The sequence below is a fragment of the Lutra lutra genome, chromosome 18 (genome assembly GCF_902655055.1).
Source record: "Lutra lutra chromosome 18, mLutLut1.2, whole genome shotgun sequence".
Lineage (NCBI taxonomy): Eukaryota > Metazoa > Chordata > Mammalia > Carnivora > Mustelidae > Lutra > Lutra lutra.
Genome location: NC_062295.1, coordinates 24528290 through 24546646, shown reverse-complemented (window position 1 = coordinate 24546646; position 18357 = coordinate 24528290). Strand labels below are relative to the sequence as shown.

At 39.5% G+C, this 18357-nt stretch overlaps 1 protein-coding gene across 2 annotated transcripts in view; it reads left to right on the top strand.

Annotated features, from left to right (window-relative positions):
* The window catches only part of SEPTIN14 (septin 14), a 144746-nt gene extending 135424 nt beyond the window's left edge, over positions 1-9322 (top strand). For both annotated transcript variants that reach the window (XM_047714576.1, XM_047714575.1), the window contains exon 10: positions 8985-9322. In XM_047714576.1, the coding sequence (XP_047570532.1) occupies positions 8985-9164 (180 nt within the window). In that variant the 3' untranslated portion in view covers positions 9165-9322. The remainder of the gene's footprint in view (positions 1-8984) is intronic.
* Positions 9323-18357: the final 9035 nt, after the last annotated feature.

Below are 18357 nucleotides of genomic sequence, written 5' to 3'. Positions count from 1 at the left end.
TCTTCATGTTGAGAGTGGTTATTGAAAGATACGTTTTTGTTGACATCATGTTGCTGGTGAAGTCCTTGTTCCTATAGATTGTCTCTGTAAATTTCTGTTCTCTATTGGGTTCTTTCTTCTTTTATAGAACCCCCCCCCCCCTTAATATTTCTTGTAGTGCCAGCTTGGTGGTCACCTACTCTTTTAAACCTTGCCAGTCTTGGAAGCTCTTTATCTCTCCATCCATTTTGAATGTCAACCTTGCTGGATAAAATATTATCGGGTGCATGTTCTTTCCATTTAGTGCCCTGAATATGTCTTGCCAGCCCTTTCTGGTTTGTCAGGTTTCTGTGGAGAAGTCTGATGTTTTTCTGATGGACCTTCCTCTATATGTAAGGAAAATCTTCCCCGCAACTGTGCTCAGAAACTCTTATCTAAAATTTCAATTTGTCAGTTTCATAATTAAATGCCTCAAGGTCTTTCTGGTTTTGTTTATCTTGGGGGGTGTTCTTTCTGCTTCTAGGACATGTACGCTCGTTCCATTCCCCAGACTGGGAAAATTTTCATCCAGAATTTGTTCAACTATATCTTCTAGTCTCTGTCTTTTTCCACTCCCTCAGGGATCCCAATTATTCTGACATTGGAACATTTCATGGCATCATTTATTTCCCTAATTCTGTTTTCATGGCTTCTAAGCTGTTTGTTCCATGCCTCCTCCTGATCCTTTTTCTCTATCAGTATGTCCTCTAGATCACTAATTCTATCTTCTGCCTCTGTTACCCTAGCTGTTAGAATATTTAGATTAGATTGGATCTCACTGATAGCATTTTAAACTTCTGGCCTGGTAGCTCTCACTTCTGCCCTTAGAGATTCTATGTTGTCACTAATGGTTTTCTCCAACCTAGCCATTGCCTGAATAATTGTTACCCTGAATTCCCTTTCTGACATACTGCTTATGTCCATATGCAATAGTTCTGTGGGAGACGGCACAGTCTCTGAATTTTTCCTCTCTTGGGTGTTCCTCCTCCTAGTCATTTTAGTGAGAGGTGGTTGAGGGAATGTATGGCTGAATATATCAACCATGATCCAGGCAAGGTGCACCCTGGAAAGTTTTGGAGCAATCAGAAGAAAGAAAAAGAAAAAAGAGAGAGAAAGAGAGAGAAAAAAAGAAAAACCCAGCCAAAATGAGCCCCCAACGTAAGATATATAAACAAAAACGGACAAACAAAAAGTCCCACAAAAGTAAATGACAAGAACCCAGTCAAAATGAACTGTAAGAATAAGATTTATATAATACCAGAACAAAACAAATACACAGAAACACTGACAGAAGAAAAAGCTAGGAGGGTGGTTATAAATCCTTGATGTGGGTGAGGAAGGTTATTTTGTCTCTTCCTTGGTATATTTTGTTATTTTTGTTAAAGGAATCAGCTTTCCAGAGATAAAGGGAGATTAAAACTGGTTTCTATGTAGGGGTAGTATTGAATAGGGATAAAGGATTATCTTGAAGCTTGTATCTATATGTATTTAAAAGAAAAAGAAAAAAGAAAAAAAAACACAGGTACATGTATGGAAAAAGTTCAAGTTAAAACATTATGGAGTATGTTGTATTAAACTTCTAGTTGTACTGGCACATAGGTTAAAGAAATTAAAAGAGCAAGAATCATGAGAATGAATTTTAAAAAAAAGTTGTATCTATGAAATATACAGGTTTTAGGGCAATACCAGGAGCTTAATATATTGTTTTCTCCCGATGTTGGGGTTTTACAGTTTTATGGGCCCCTGTGGTGGTTGTCCTCTCATTCTTTTGGTTTGCTTTCTAGGGGAGGGTCCTGCCTCATTGTTTTTCAGTCAGTCTTGTTTGGGTTGAGTCCTCCTGCCCCCAATCAAGGGGCTGGTCTCTGTGAAACCGGTTTTTCAGGCTTTTGTTCTCCGGAGGTTTTTTGTTCTTTGGCGGCTTTTTGTGGCTTTTTGGCTTTTTGGAGGCTTAGTGTAAAGCAAACTACACCCAGACCTCCATCTCAGAGAGAAGCCTCAGTCTACTCCACTCTCGGTGGTCCAGAACACACAGACTTCCCCTCTGCAAACTCCACTGAGCTGTGTGACCTCCCACAGGCAGTGCACGTCCCCAGTCACCATCTCAGGGTTTGCTTGAAGTGCCCACTTGTCTCTGCACCCCTGCACCACTAAAACCATGAGAAATATTGGTCCAGGGAGCCCACTTCTGCTGGCTGCCTTTGCTGGGACTGCTGTCTGGGGACTAGGCCCACGATGCCAGGTGTGCTCAGTCATGGGGCTGCAGCAGCTAAGAGATCCCGACTAGAGATCAAGCTGAGTTCCTTCAGGCATAGACTGGGAGTGTCCAGCCTCTGGAAACCTGGCCGGTCCTAGAGACTGCCAGCTAGCACCCACATCAAGGTCTCTCAGGCATGGGATGTGGAGGGGAGCACAGCCAGATCCTAGTCATTCAGTGTGTGGAGTGCAAAAGGGTGTGGTTCTAGAGAATGCCCACCAGACTCCCTCAAATGTGGGCCGGGGTGGTCCCAGCTGAGCAGTGGTACAAGCAGTGCACAGCCGGGGGCTCAAGGACCAGGAACTGGAGGCTCTGCTGCACTCTCTCCTTCATGGGTGGTTGCTGGCAGTGGCTGCCCTGGGTTCATGGGCTTAGGCCCGTGCCCATGACCATCCAATTCCACCAGTTGCACCTTAAGATTTTTTGCTCTTTTTAAGTGCTTTTAACCAGACACATGAGCATGAGTGTTTTTCCATTCCATGCTTAAAAATGGTCATTTTTAATTTATTTCATCAGTATTTTATCATTTTCAGAGTATAGATCTTTCACCTCTTTTGTTAGGCTTACTCCTAGATATCTTATTATTTTGGTGCAATTATAAATCAGATTTTTAAAAAAATTCTCCTTCTGATGTTTCATTATTGGTGTGTAGACATGCAGCAGATTTGTGTACATTGATTTTGTATCCTGCGAATGTACTGAATTCTCTTATTAGTTTTAGCAGTTTTGGGGGGATCTTTCAGGTTTTCCATATAGAGTATGTTGTTGTCTGATTGCTATGGCTAGGACTTCTGGTACTATATTAAATAAGAGTGGTGAGAGTGGACATCCCTGTTTGTTCCTGACTATAGAGGGAAAGCTCTGTTTTCTCCCTTAAGGATTATATTAGTGGTAGGTTTTAAATATATGGGCTTTATTATGTTGAATTACATTCCTTCTAATCCTACTTTGTTGGGGGTTTTTTAATGAATTGATATACTTTTTCATTTGCTTTTTCTGCCTCTATGGAAAAGGTCATATGGTTCTTATCCTTTCTTTTACTACTATAGTGTATCACATTGATTGATTTGTATATATTGAACCACCTTTGCAGCTCAGTAATAAATCCCACTTGATTGTGGTAAATGGTATTCTTAATGTATTGTTGGATTTGTTTTGCCAGTATTTTACTGATAATTTTTGCATCTGTGTTCATAAAGGATATTGGCTTTTAGTTCTCTTTTTTATTAGAGTCCTTATCTGTTGTGGTATCAGAGTAATGCTGGCCTCATAGAATGAATTTCAAAGTTTTTCTTCCTCTTCTGTGTTTTAGAATAGTCTGAGAAGACAAGATATTAACTCCTCTTTAAGTGTTTGGTAAAATTTGCCTGGGAAATCATCTGGTCCTGGAAGTCTGTTTGTTGGGAGTTTTCTGATTATTGATTCAATTTCTTTGCAGGCTGTTGGTCTGTTCAGGTTTTCTATTTATTCCTGCTTCAGTTTTGATATCCAAATGGACTTTATCCATTTCTTCTCAATTATCCAATTTGTTGGCATATAATTTTTCATAATATTCTCTTATAATTGTTCGTGTTCCTACAGTTCTTATTTCTCCTGCATCATTTGTGATTTTATTTATCCAGGTCCTGTCTCTATACTTTTTGATAAGTCTGGCTAGGGGTTTATCAATAGTATTAATTTTTTCAAGGAACTAGATCTTAATGTCATTGATCTGTTCTACTGTTTTTGTTTCTATATCATTTATTTCTGCTTGATCTGTTCTACTGTTTTTGTTTATCATTTATTTCTGCTCTAATCTTCATTATCTCCTTCCTCCTTCTGGCTTTAGGAATAATTTTTGTTCTTTTTCTACCTTCCTTATGTGTAAGGTTATGTTCCTTATTTGAGATTTTCCTTATTTGCTTGTTGAGGTAGGCCCATATTACTCTATCCTTCCCTCTTAGGACCACTCTAAGTGCATCCCATAGGTTTTTGATGGTTGTGTTTTCATTATCATTTGTTTCCATGTATTTTTAAAATTTCATCTTTGTTTCCTGTTTTATCCATTCATTGTTTAGTAGAAAGTTGCTTAACCTCCATGTATTCATGGTCTTCCCAGATTTTTTCTTGTGATTGATTTCTAGTTTCATAATATTGTGGTTAGAAAAGGTGCATGGTCCAATTTCAGTCTTTTTGTACTTATTCAGCCATGATTTGTGACCTAATAAGTGATCTATTTTGGAGAATGTCTCATCTGCAGTAGAAAAGAACATGTATTCTGCTGTTTTAGGATAAAATGCTCTGAATATATCTGTGAAGTCCATCTGGCCCAGTGTGTCATTCAAAGTCCTTGTTTTCTTGTTGACTTTCTGTTTAGATAATATGTCCATTGCTAAGAGTGGTGTTAAAGTCTTCTACTATTGTAATATTATCAGTGAGTTCTGTTATGTTTGTTATTAATTGACTTATATATTTGGCTACTCCTAAGTTAGGGGCATAAATATTTTACAATTGTTAAATCTTCTTTTTGGGTAGATCTCTTTATTATGATATAGTGTCCTTCTTCATCTCTTATTACTGTCTTTGGTTTAAAAGATTTTAAAATTTTTATTTATTTATTTATTTTATTAAGATCTTTTATTTACTTATTAGAGAGAGTGAGTGAGAGAGAGAGCACAAGAACAGGGACAGAGGGAGAGGGAGAAGCAGACTCCTGTGCTGAGCAGGGAGCCTGATACAGGGCTTGATCCCAGGACCCTGGGATCATGACTTGAGCCAAAGACAGAGGGTTAACAGACTGAACTACCCAGGTCCCCAACAGTCCTTGGTTTAAAATTTAGTTTGTCTCCTATAAGGATGGCTTCTCCAGGTTTCTTTTGATGTCCATTAGCATGATAAATGATTCCCCACCCCTTCAGTTTCAATCTGGAGGTGTCTTTGGGTCTAAAATGAGTCTCTTATAAACATCATGGTGATGGGTCTTTTGTTTTTTATTCATTCTGATACCCTATGCCTTTTGATTGGAGCATTTAGTCCATTTACATTCAGAGTAATTACTGAAAGACATGAATTTAGTGCCATTGTATTACCTGTAAAGTTGCTGATTCAAAACTCCACACTTCAGAGACCCTGGAAAGGCCGACCCACACTGATTCTCTGGGGAGGTTTTCCCAATATTGTGGCTACTGCTGCCTTGTAGCAGAAGATAGTGGCAGGATCATGCAGCACTTTGGAGCTTATGGTGAATTGCAACACACACGGCACTGAGGTTTGTAGCTCTCAGCTGGTGTCTGTTCCTGTGCTGATGGGCCAGATCTTTCAATAGTGCCCTCAGGGTCCATTGCCTGTGGGGAGGCCCTGTCACCTCTCCCAAATGCACTCAAGTTCTCAAGCTGTGGCTGGAGTTGGCTTGTCACAGAAAGCAGTGTACGAGATTTTATGGTAAATTGCAATACCCAGTCAGAACTGTCAGCGTCTGTACCTCTCAGCCAGTATCTTTGTTCCTATACTGGTGGGCAGGACTCTTTAATGACACCCACAGGAACTTTGCCCACAGAGAGGCCATGTCACCTCTCCCAAATGCACTCCAGGCAGGGGAACTGCTTCTCAAGGGGGAGCTGAGGCTGCCAGCTGCTGGAGCTAAGCTCTGCTCCCACACAAGGACACCACTCAGTTCCCCAAGCATGAAACTGGGTGTGTTGCAAACTTCCCATACCTCAGAATCTGTGTTCTGCTGTCTACAGAAAACTGGTGGTAATGTAAGCCTCTCTTTTCCCTCCATGAATGGTTTTGAGCAATAGCTTTCTTGTGCATATTTTCACTGTGTGAAAGACACCTGTCTGTTTTTTCACTTTTTTTCTCCTCCATCTCTCTTTTTCCATGCTTTTTCTCTTTCTCCTCTTCTCTCTTGCTACTCCCTCTTCAGTCAGGGCTCCCTTTCTTGGGGAGCACCCTCTGCTCTTTTCTCCCATGGATCAACTCTCCACAGTTCCTACCTTCTGTGGATGTTTAGAATGATCCAATCTTGGGGCGCCTGGGTGGCTCAGTGGATTAAGCCACTGTCTTTGACTCAGGTCATGATCTCAGGGTCCTGGGATGGAGCCGCTGCATCAGGCTCTCTGCTCAGCAGAGAGCCTGCTCCCCACCCCCCCGCCTACTTGTGATCTCTCTGTCAAATAAATGAATAAAATCTTAAAGAAAAAGAGAATAATCCAATCTTTATCTGGCTGTGTTCCAATGACAAGGCAGGCTTAGGGTCACCCCACTCCTCTGCCATCTTACCTCTCTTCCTTTTTTTAAAACTCTTTTATCTCTGTGGTAAGGGTCTCATTGATGTCTTCTATTCTTTTCTGAAGCCCAATGAGTGTCCTTATGACTGGTCCTTTAAATTCTCCATTAGGCATGTTACCTATATCTTTTTTGCTTCACTCTATGACTTGATTTTACTTTGTTCTTTCATTTGGGATAAATCCTTTTGTTTTGGTATTTTGACCAAGTCTCTACCTTCTTCTCTGTGTTAGAAAGGTCTAGTTATGTCTCTTGCTCCTGAAAGTAATGGTCTTATGAAGAAAAGATCATGTAGTGCCCAGTCCTGGCCTTCAGAGAGTGTCTCCAGCATGTCCTGTGTGCACTCTGCTGTTGTGTTTTGGATAATTTATCCATGAGGCCATTCCTCTGCAGGGGCACTCCTTGCCAAGAGTGGGCAGTGTTTGGTCTCTGGTCTGAATGTGGTGAGGTTTAACTAGATGTGCTCTGGTCTGCTTGTGAAATGAGACCAGACACTATTTCCTTCAGAACTAAGGCCCTGAAGTGCTCGGTGGGGAGACGTGGTATGGGGGGAAGTTTGTGCTGGTGTTCTGAGGGAGGGGCCCACTACACTGAGGGAAGCTTGACTAAGAAGAGCAGTCCTGCCAGAATGCAGAGGGGTGGGCTTGGTGTAAAGAACTTAGGAAGCCAGGGTCAGTGCTGTATCTGTTCCAGCATGTGGCTCTGTGTTTATGCTGAGTAACTTGTAGGCAAATGGTGCCAGCCAGCTCCTTTGTTCCTGGAGAGAAGTCTCAGTGAATGCTGCCTCTCAGGTATGCACTCTGAGAAGAATAAATAATCTTTCACCTATGTGCCCCAGGTGTTCTTCAGATTGCTGTTTCCAAGCAATATGCCCCTGGGTTGTCTGTATATCCTCTCTCCAGGAGCAGGGCAGTGCCCTCAGGGCTCTATCCCAACCAAGCCTGCTGGCCTTTAAAACTCCAGGCTTTAAGCCTCACAGTTTGCAAGAACTCACAAAGCTCAGTCACTCTTACTTTCCAAACCAATGGCTTTGGGGAAATGTTCTCCTGGTGTGTTCCCCTATGTGGTCCTCTGTTTCATGCCATTTCTCTGTGACAACAGCTCTCTGCCCTTCACAGCACCTGTGATCCATTTCTCCCCAAAATCACATCTCCACACCTCCTACCTTTTCGAGTGGCCTCCTCTCTCCCTTTAGTTGTGGAGTTTGTTCTGTCACTCTTGAGGTTGATTTTTGGCATGTTTAGATAGTTATTTAGGTGTGTTTGTGGGATTAGGTAAGCTCAGGTCCTCCTATTCCACTGCTATCTTCCTTCCAAGACTCACTCTTCCATGTTTAGGTGAAACTTTTTTTTCTGATTTTGCCCTCATTTATAGATACCAGACTGTCTCATCCCCAGCTTTTCTACTTGTGTGTCGATATTCATTTCCTTCTCAGGGATGAAAATATAATTCTAAGAGATATCCAACTGCAGCAGAGGAAAAAGTAATCTTTGTTTTTACACCATGGATCTCAAAATTTGCTGCACGTTAAAATCACCTAGGAATTTTTAAAAGCTGTGACATTCAGGTTTCCACTCCAGATAGTGTGATGCAACTGATCTGTGTACAACCTGTGCACTGGGAGATTTGCAAGCTTACTGAATGATTCTAATGGGCATCTAGAGTTGAGAACCCATAGTATTAACAATGTTCTTGTGTTCTTCATAGCCATATAAATTAGCTAATTAATATTATGGCAGTTTAAGCTCCTAGTTTGTTTGCTTTTCAAAAGGTTAAACTGAAAATAAGGCTGTCCTTCATACTTTTACATCATAGTAACCATAACTTTAAAAATAATATGTCCTCTGATGCATACAAGCAATCCTTATGTTGAATAAATTCATGCTAAAGACGCAGGCCTTTCTGTAATGGAAAGTAAGGTGATATTATTTCCTTCCTATGGTTAATTGGGCTCATTTTAAGTACCACAGATTAAATAAGATCTCAGAAGCAAGTAAAAAGTAACTGAATGAGGTTTTTGTTCCTTCCTATAATTATGCTAAAGAATGCCTTTATCAATTAAGTGTCAAGAAATATTTTATAATCCATGTCATATTTTAATGTATGTACTTTTAGTGGACAGGGATTTATCAAATTTTAGTCAAAGAGATTTATGGTAAAATGTAGAGTTAAAAATATTACCTCATTAGGAAAAATTTCTACAATTGAGTGTTTTCCATAACTTTGTGTTTTATTCCATTTGGTTCAATGGGGACACATTTAAAATTAAAAGAAATTCCATACCTGATTTTTTACTTTAAGTATGAAACTTTGAAACTGTTATTAATATCAAACTCTACTCTGATGTAGTCTGTTTGATAACCAGTAGAAAAGACAAGCATGTTCCTGGGAATGTGCCACCTGGGAATAAAATGCTTTGAGTCATAACTGCACATTTGTTCCCCAGCTACAGGAAAAGTTTGAGCATCTTAAAAGAGTCCAGCAAGAAGAGACAATGAGACTTGAGGAGGAGAGAAGACAATTGGAAGAAGAAATAATAGATTTTTATAAAATGAAGGCTGTTTCTGAAACATTACAGACTCAAGTGTGCACCAATATAAAGAAGGAAAAAGAGCGTAAGAAGTAGTCCTCTCACACTTCTGTGTACGGTAGAACCTATCACTTTCAATTCTATCTTCCAGTGAGATGATCTTTACAGTACTTAACTGTACTAGTTTTAAAAATTTGTTTTATTATTGTATATGTTCACCAACTAGAATGTTAACTCCTTAAGAGCAGGTACCTTGACCATCTTGTTAGATTCTGTATTCTCAGTGTTTATAATAATAAAGACTAGCACAGAATTTCCACTCAATAAATATTTGCTAAAATGAAAAAAAAAAACAAAGGAATATATAGCACAGTGTAAATAGTGTTGATGAGCTGTGAGATTTTTTAAAAACTATACCTCTGGCTGTACTTCCAGTGCACATCTTAAAATATATCTGAATGTAAGTAGGGGATTTGTTTAAAAAACAAAAAGAAAGAAAGAAAGAACTAGGGGATTTGTTCATGAGCCATAGGCATAAAATATGGTATAAAACAATCTAATATTGGGAGAGAAGAGTTAAGATGGTGAAGAAGTAGGGGGATTCTGGGCTTTTCTTGTCCCTCAAACACAGTTGTATTGAAGCCAGATCACTTGGAACACCCAGGAAATTGGCCTGAGGATTGGAAGAAGGATCTCCACAGTTGGAGGCAGGTGTGAGGTACATGGAAGTGATTTGGGGGAGAGAAAACCTGCTGTGCTGCAGAACAGAGGGAACCCTTTCCACAGAGAGAAAAGGGAGATTGGGAGAGAAGTGTTGAGAGTGAGGTGTCAGGTTCTGGCAAGAAGAAAACCTGGGGGGAACTGAGTGGCACAGGATTTGAAGTTTTGAATCCCAACTCTGCCAAATATACAATGCAGGACAACTGAGTACTGACACTAACAGCCTTCGATCTCCTGCGAGTGCCTCCTGAACAGCAGGGTGTGTGAGACCCTTTGTCTAGGAAAGAGAGATGGGGATGTCATCATTTTACTCCCACTATCAACACAATCAGACATCAGAGAGCAACACAGTGGCCCCCAGTGGAGGTGGGAGTTGCTTACATCTACCTCCATAAGCCTCCCCACCCCATTCTTGGTAACTGTTTTGTTTTGTTTTAAATTTTATTTATTTATTTATTTTAATTTCTTTTCAGTGTAACAGAATTCATTGTTTATGCACCAAACCCAGTGCTCCATGCAATGCGTGCCCTCCATAATACCCACCACCTGGCTCCCTCAGCCTCCCAACCCTTTTGTTTTGTTTTTAACAAGGGCAGGATTGATTCTGAGCCAGCACAGCAGACCTCTCTCCCAGAAGAGCAAAACAGGTAACAGGCCAAATGCACTAAGTCTACTAATCATCGAGTGCTTCAAAGCATCCCCTTCAGTTCTGGTGGAAATAGGCTCAGGCCGTATTTTTTTTTTTTTAACTTACTTTTTTGTACTTTTTCTTTTTCCTTTGGAATTAGGCTTATAGTTTTTTTGTTTGCTTGCTTGTTAGTTTCATTTCATTTTCTCTTTTTTCTTTGGATCAGACTTCTTTTTTTTTAATGCATTTTTTAAAAATTTCTTTTCAGCGTAACAGTATTCACTGTTTTTGCACTACACCCAGTGCTCCATGCAATCCGTGCCCTCTCCAATACCCACCACCTGGTTCCCCCAACCTCCCACCCCCCACCCCTTCAAAACCCTCAGATTGTTTCTCAGAGTCCATAGTCTCTCATGGTTCACCTCCCCTTCCAATTTCCCTCAACTCCCTTCTCCTCTCCATCTCCCCTTGTCCTCCATGCCATTTGTCATGCTCCACAAATAAGTGAAACCATATGATAATTGACTCTCTCTGCTTGACTTATTTCACTCAGCATAATCTCTTCCAGTCCCGTCCATGTTGCTACAAAAGTTGGGTATTCATCCTTTCTGATGGAGGCATAATACTCCATAGTGTATATGGACCACATCTTCCTTAGCCATTCGTCTGTGAAGGGCATCTTGGTTCTTTCCACAGTTTGGCGACCATGGCAAATAGCTAGTTATTTGCAGATGTAGCTCTTGAACACTCATATTGAACCCCAAGTAAGGAAGTTGTACTCTTTTGCCTTTCAACATGAAAATAATCCCCAATTTTCTTATGCTTCCTCTTATGCTTTTATGTTTATGCTTTCTTAGGCTTTATCTCTTTTCCAGCTTGAACCAAATAGTCTTAATCCCCTGTTGTTTTAAGTCTTTAATTAAATTCTGTACAAAATACATCATAAGATGCCCCAACCTTTGAAAGGAAAGAGCTCTGGTGTTCCCCAACATGCCTTAGTCACAATCACTTATCTTTAAAGTCTTTTATATTAGTTCAAGGTGACATTTTGAAATGTAAAATTGCTTAGATGAAAGTAAAAGTTTTCTTAAAAAGAAAAAAAAAAAAAACATTGGGGTAGAGCTTCCCTATAACCCTGCAATTGCACTACTGGGTATTTACCCCAAAGATACAGATGTAGTGATAAGAAGGGCCATCTCTACCCCAATGTTTATAGCTTCTTTTTTTCCTTTCCTTTTTTTCTTTAGAATCAGGGTAATAGTTTTTGTTCTTGTTATGTAATGTTAATCATCATAGAGCACATGATTAGTTTTTGATATAGTGTTCAGAGATTCATTATTTGTATATAACATCCAGTGCTCATTACAACATATACCCTCCTTAATACCCATCACTGGGCTACCCCATCTCCCCACCCCCCTCCCCTCTAAAGCTTTCAGTTTATTTCCCAGTCTTCATAGTCTCTCATGGTTTGTCTGTCCCTCTGACTCCCCCCTTTCAGTTTTCCCTTCCTTCCCTTAATGTCCTTTGTGCTAGTCCTTATGTTCCACATGAATAAAACCATATGATATTTGTCTTTATCTGCTTGATTTATGTCACTTTTAGCATAATCCCCTCTAGTGCCATCCATGTTGATGCAAATTGTGGGTACTCATCTTTTCTGATGGCTGAGTAATATTCTATTGTATAAATGAACCATATCTTCTTTATCCATTCATTTGCTGAAGGGCATCTCAGTTCCTTCCATAGTTGAGCTATTGTGGACATTGCTGCTATGAACATTGGGGTGTAGGAGCCTTTCTTTTCACTGCATCTGTATAATTGGGGCAAATACCCAGTAGAGCAATTCCAGGGTCATAGGGTAGCTCTATTTTTAACATCTTGAGGAACTTCCATACTGTTTTCTGGAGTGACTATACCAGCTTGAATTCCCACCAACAGTGTAAGAAGGTTCCCCTTTCTCCACATGCTCACTAGAATTTGTTGTTTCCTGCCTTGTTAACTTTTGTCATTCTAAGTGGTAAGGTGGTATCTCAATTTGGTTTTTTACAATTTTATTTTATTTTTTCAGTGTTCTAAGATTCAGTGTTTATGCACCACACCCAGTACTCCATGCAATATGTGCCCTCCTTAACCCCCAGCGCCAGGCTCACCCAACCCCCCACACTCCTCTGCTCCAAAACCCTCAGTTTGTTTCTCAGAGTCCACAGTCTCTCATAGTGTGTCACCCCCTCTGCCATCAGAAAGGATGAATACCCAACTTTTGTAGCAACATACACAGAAGAATGAAGGAGATTATGCTGAGTGAAATAAGTCAAGTAGAGGGAGTTAATTATCAATACATTTTTTTAAATTATTATTTTTATTTTTTATAAACATATATTTTTATCCCCAGGGGTACAGGTCTGTGAATCGGCAGGTTTACACACTTCACAGCACTCACCATAGCACATACCCTCCCCAATGTCCATAACACCACCCCCCCTCTCCCAACCCCTCTCCCCCCAGCAACCCCCATTTGTTTTGTGAGATTAAGAGTCACTTATGGTTTGTCTCCCTCCCAATCCCATCTTGTTTCATTTATTCTTCTCCTACCCCCTTAACCCCCCATGTTGCATCTCCATTTCCTCATATCAGGGAGATCATATGATAGTTGCCTTTCTCCGATTGACTTATTTCGCTAAGCATGATACCCTCTAGTTCCATCCACATTGTCACAAATGGCAAGATTTCATTTCTTTTGATGGCTACATAGTATTCCATTGTGTATATATACCACATTTTCTTTATCCATTCATCTGTTGATGGACATCTAGGTTCTTTCCATAGTTTGGCTATTGTAGACATTGCTGCTATAAACATTCGGGTGCACGTGCCCCTTCGGATCACTATGTTTGTATCTTTAGGGTAAATACCCAGTAGTGCAATTGCTGGGTCATAGGGTAGTTCTATTTTCAACTTTTTGAGGAACCTCCATGCTGTTTTCCAGAGTGGTTGCACCAGCTTGCATTCCCACCAACAGTATAGGAGGGTTCCCCTTTCTCCACATCCTCGCCAGCATCTGTCATTTCCTGACTTGTTAATTTTAGCCATTCTGACTGGTGTGAGGTGATATCTCATTGTGGTTTTGATTTGTATTTCCCTGATGCCGAGTGATATGGAGCACTTTTTCATGTGTATGTTGGCCATCTGGATGTCTTCTTTGCAGAAATGTCTGTTCATGTCTTCTGCCCATTTCTTGATTGGATTATTTGTTCTTTGGGTGTTGAGTTTGCTAAGTTCTTTATAGATTTTGGACACTAGCCCTTTATCTGATATGTCGTTTGCAAATATATTCTCCCATTCTATTGGATGTCTTTTGGTTTTGTTGACTGTTTCCTTTACTGTGCAAAAGCTTTTGATCTTGACAAAATCCCAATAGTTCATTTTGCCCTTGCTTCCCTTGCCTTTGGTGATGTTCCTAGGAAGATGTTGCTGCAGCTGAGGTCGAAGAGGTTGCTGCCTGTGTTCTCCTTAAGGATTTTGATGGATTCCTTTCTCATATTGAGGTCCTTCATCCATTTTGAGTCTATTTTAGTGTGTGGTGTAAGGAAATGGTCCAATTTCATTTTTCTGCATGTAGCTGTCCAATTTTCCCAATACCATTTATTGAAGAGGCTGTCTTTTTTCCACTGGACATTCCTTCCTGCTTTGTTGAAGATTAGTTGACCATAGAGTTGAGAGTCCATTTCTGGGCTCTCTATTCTGTTCCATTGATCTATGTGTCTGTTTTTGTGCCAGTACCATGCTGTCTTGATGATGACAGCTTTGTAATAGAACTTGAAGTCCGGAATTGTGATGCCACCAACTTTGGCTTTCTTTTCAATATTCCTTCGGCTATTCGAGGTCTTTTCTGGTTCCATATAATTTTAGGATTATTTGTTCCATTTCTTTGAAAAAAATGGATGGTATTTTGATAGGAATTGCATTAAATGTGTAGATTGCTTTAGGTAGAATAGACATTTTCACAATATTTATTCTTCCAATCCAGGAGCATGGAACATTTTTCCATTTCTTTGTGTCTTCCTCAATTTCTTTCATGAGTACTTTATAGTTTTCTGAGTATAGATTCTTAGCCTCTTTGGTTAGGTTTATTCCTAGGTATCTTATAGTTTTGGGTGCAATTGTAAATGGGATTGACTCCTTCATTTCTCTTTCTTCTGTCTTGTTGGTGTAGAGAAATGCAACAGATTTCTGTGCATTGATTTTATATCCTGACACTTTAGTGAATTCCTGTACAAGTTCTAGCAGTTTTGGAGTGGAGTCTTTTGGGTTTTCCACATATAGTATCATATCATCTGCAAAGAGTGATAGTTTGACTTCTTCTTTGCTGATTTGGATGCCTTTAATTTCCTTTTGTTGTCTGATTGCTGAGGCTAGGACTTCTAGTACTGTGTTGAATAGCAGTGGTGATAATGGACATCCCTGCCGATTTCCTGACCTTAGTGGAAAAGCTTTCAGTTTTTCTCCATTAAGAATGATATTTGTGGTGGGTTTTTCATAGATGGCTTTGATATATTGAGGTTGTGCCCTCTATCCCTACACTTTGAAGAGTTTTGATCAGGAAGGGATGCTGTACTTTGTCAAATGCTTTTTCAGCATCTATGGAGAGTATCATATGGTTCTTGTTCTTTCTTTTATTAATGTGTTGTATCACATTGATTAATTTGCGGATGTTGAACCAACCTTGCAGCCCTGGAATAAATCCCACTTGGTTGTGGTGAATAATCCTTTTAATGTACTGTTGAATCCTATTGGCTAGTATTTTGGTGAGAATTTTTGCATCTGTGTTCATCAAGGATATTGGTCTGTAGTTCTCTTTCTTGATGGGATCCTTGTCTGGTTTTGGGATCAAGGTGATGCTGGCCTCATAAAATGAGTTTAGAAGTTTTCCTTCCATTTCTATTTTTTGTAACAGTTTCAGGAGAATAGGAATTAGTTCTTCTTTAAATGTTTGGTAGAATTCCCCCGGGAAGCCGTCTGGCCCTGGGCTTTTGTTTGGAGATTTTTGATGACTGTTTCAATCTCCTTACTGGTTATGGGTCTGTTCAGGCTTTCTATTTCTTCCTGGTTCAGTTGTGGTAGTTTATATGTCTCTAGGAATACATCCATTTCTTCCAGATTGTCAAATTTGTTGGCGTAGAGTTGCTCATAGTATGTTCTTAAAATTGTCTGTATTTCTTTGGTGTTCGTTGTGATCTCTCCTCTTTCATTCATGATTTTATTTATTTGGGTCCTTTCTCTTTTCTTTTTGATAAGTCTGGCCAGGGGTTTGTCAATCTTATTAATTCTTTCAAAGAACCAGCTCCTAGTTTCGTTGATTTGTTCTATTGTTTTTTTTTTTTTGGTTTCTATTTCATTGATTTCTGCTCTGATCTTTATGATTTATCTTCTCCTCTGGGTTTAGGGTTTCTTTCTTGTTCTTTCTCCAGCTCCTTTAGGTGTAGGGTTAGGTTGTGTACTTGAGACCTTTCTTGTTTCTTGAGAAAGGCTTGTACCGCTATATATTTTCCTCTCAAGACTGCCTTTGTTGTGTTCCACAGATTTTGAACTGTTGTGTTTTCATTATCATTTGTTTCCATGAATTTTTTCAATTCTTCTTTGATTTCCTGGTTGACCCATTCATTCTTTAGAAGGATGCTGTTTAGTCTCCATGTATTTGGGTTCTTTCCAAATTTCCTCTTGTGATTGAGTTCTAGCTTCAGAGCATTGTGGTCTGAAAATATGCAGGGAATGATCCCAATCTTTTGATACCGGTTGAGACCTGATTTAGGACCGAGGATGTGATCTATTCTGGAGAATATTCCATGTGCACTAGAGAAGAATGTGTATTCTGTTGCTTTGGGATGAAATGTTCTGAATATATCTGTGATGTCCATCTGGTCCAGTGTGTCATTTAAGGCCTTGATTTCCTTGTTGATCTTTTGCTTGGATGATCTGTCCATTTCAGTGAGGGGAGTGTTAAAGTCCCCTACTATTATTGTATTATTGTTGATGTGTTTCTTTGATTTTGTTATTAATTGGTTTATATAGTTGGCTGCTCCCACATTAGAGCATAGATATTTAAAATTGTTAGATCTTCTTGTTGGACAGATCCTTTGAGTGTGATATAGTGTCCTTCCTCATCTCTTATTATAGTCTTTGGCTTAAAATCTAATTGATCTAAGGATTGCCACTCCTGCTTTCTTCTGATGTCCATTAGCATGGTAAATTCTTTTCCACCCCCTCATTTTAAATCTGGAGGTGTCTTTGGGTTTAAAATGAGTTTCTTGTAGGCAACATATAGATGGGTTTTATTTTTTTTATCCATTCTGATACCCTGTGTCTTTTGATTGGGACATTTAGCCCATTTACATTCAGGGTAACTATTGAGAGATATGAATTTAGTGCCATTGTATTGCCTGTAAGGTGACTGTTACTGTATATTGTCTCTGTTCCTTTCTGATCTACTACTTTTAGGCTCTCTCTTTGCTTAGGGGACCCCTTTCAATATTTCCTGTAGAGCTGGTTTGGTCTTTGCAAATTCTTTCAGTTTTTGTTTGTCCTGGAAGCTTTTAATCTCTCCTTCTATTTTCAATGATAGCCTAGCCGGATATAGTATTCTTGGCTGCATGTTTTTCTCGTTTAGTGCTCTGAATATATCATGCCAGCTCTTTCTGGCCTGCCAGGTCTCTGTGGATAAGTCTGCTGCCAATCTAATATTTTTACCATTGTATGTTACAGACTTCTTTTCCCTGGATGCTTTCAGGATTTTCTCTTTGTCACTAAGACTTGTAAATTTTACTATTAGGTGATGGGGTGTGGACCTATTCTTATTGATTTTGAGGGGGCTTCTCTGCACCTCCTGGATTTTGATGCTTGTTCCCTTTGCCATATTGGGGAAATTCTCTCCAATAATTCTCTCCAATATACTTTCTGCTGCCCTCTCTCTTTCTTCTTCTGGAATCCCAATTATTCTAATGTTGTTTCATCGTTGGTGTCACTTATCTCTCGAATTCTCCCCTCGTGGTCCAGTAGCTGTTTGTCCCTCTTTTGCTCAGCTTCTTTATTCTCTGTCATTTGGTCTTCTATATCACTAATTCTTTCTTCTGCCTCATTTATACTAGCAGGTGAGAGCCTCCATTTTTGATTGCACCTCATTAATAGCTTTTTTGATTTCAACTTGGTTAGATGTTAGTTCTTTTATTTCTCCAGAAAGGGCTTTTATATCTCCCGAGAGGGTTTCTTTAATATCTTCCATGCCTTTTTCGAGCCCGGCTAGCACCTTGAGAATCGTCATTCTGAACTCTAGATCTGACATATTACCAATGTCTGTATTGATTAGGTCCCTAGCCTTCGGTACTGCCTCTTGTTCTTTTTTTTGTGGTGAATTTTTCTGCCTTGTCATTTTGTCCAGATAAGAGTATATGAAGGAGCAAGTAAAATACTAGAAGGGTGGCAACAACCCCAGGATAATATGCTTTAACCAAATCAGAAGAGATCCCAAATCGTGAGGGGGGAGAAAGGGGATAAAAAGAGGTTCCAAAAAAACAAAAAAAGAAACAATTAAAAAAAGAAAATGAATAAAGAAAGAATATAAAAAAGAAAAATATATATATATATTAGATAAACTAGTTAAAAATGTTAAAAAAGAAAAGGGTAAAAGTTAAAAAAAATTTAGGAGAAGAAGAGAAAAAAATTGAAAAAGAAAAAAAATTAAATTAACTGCAAGACTAAGAATCATGGGGAGAAAGCCATGAGTTCCGTGCTTTGCTTTCTCCTCCTCTGGAATTCCGCTGCTCTCCTTGGTATTGAAACTGCACTCCTTGGTAGGTGAACTTGGTCCTGGCTGGATTTCTTGTTGATCTTCTGGGGGAGGGGCCTGTTGTAGTGATTCTCAAGTGTCTTTGCCCCATGCGGAAT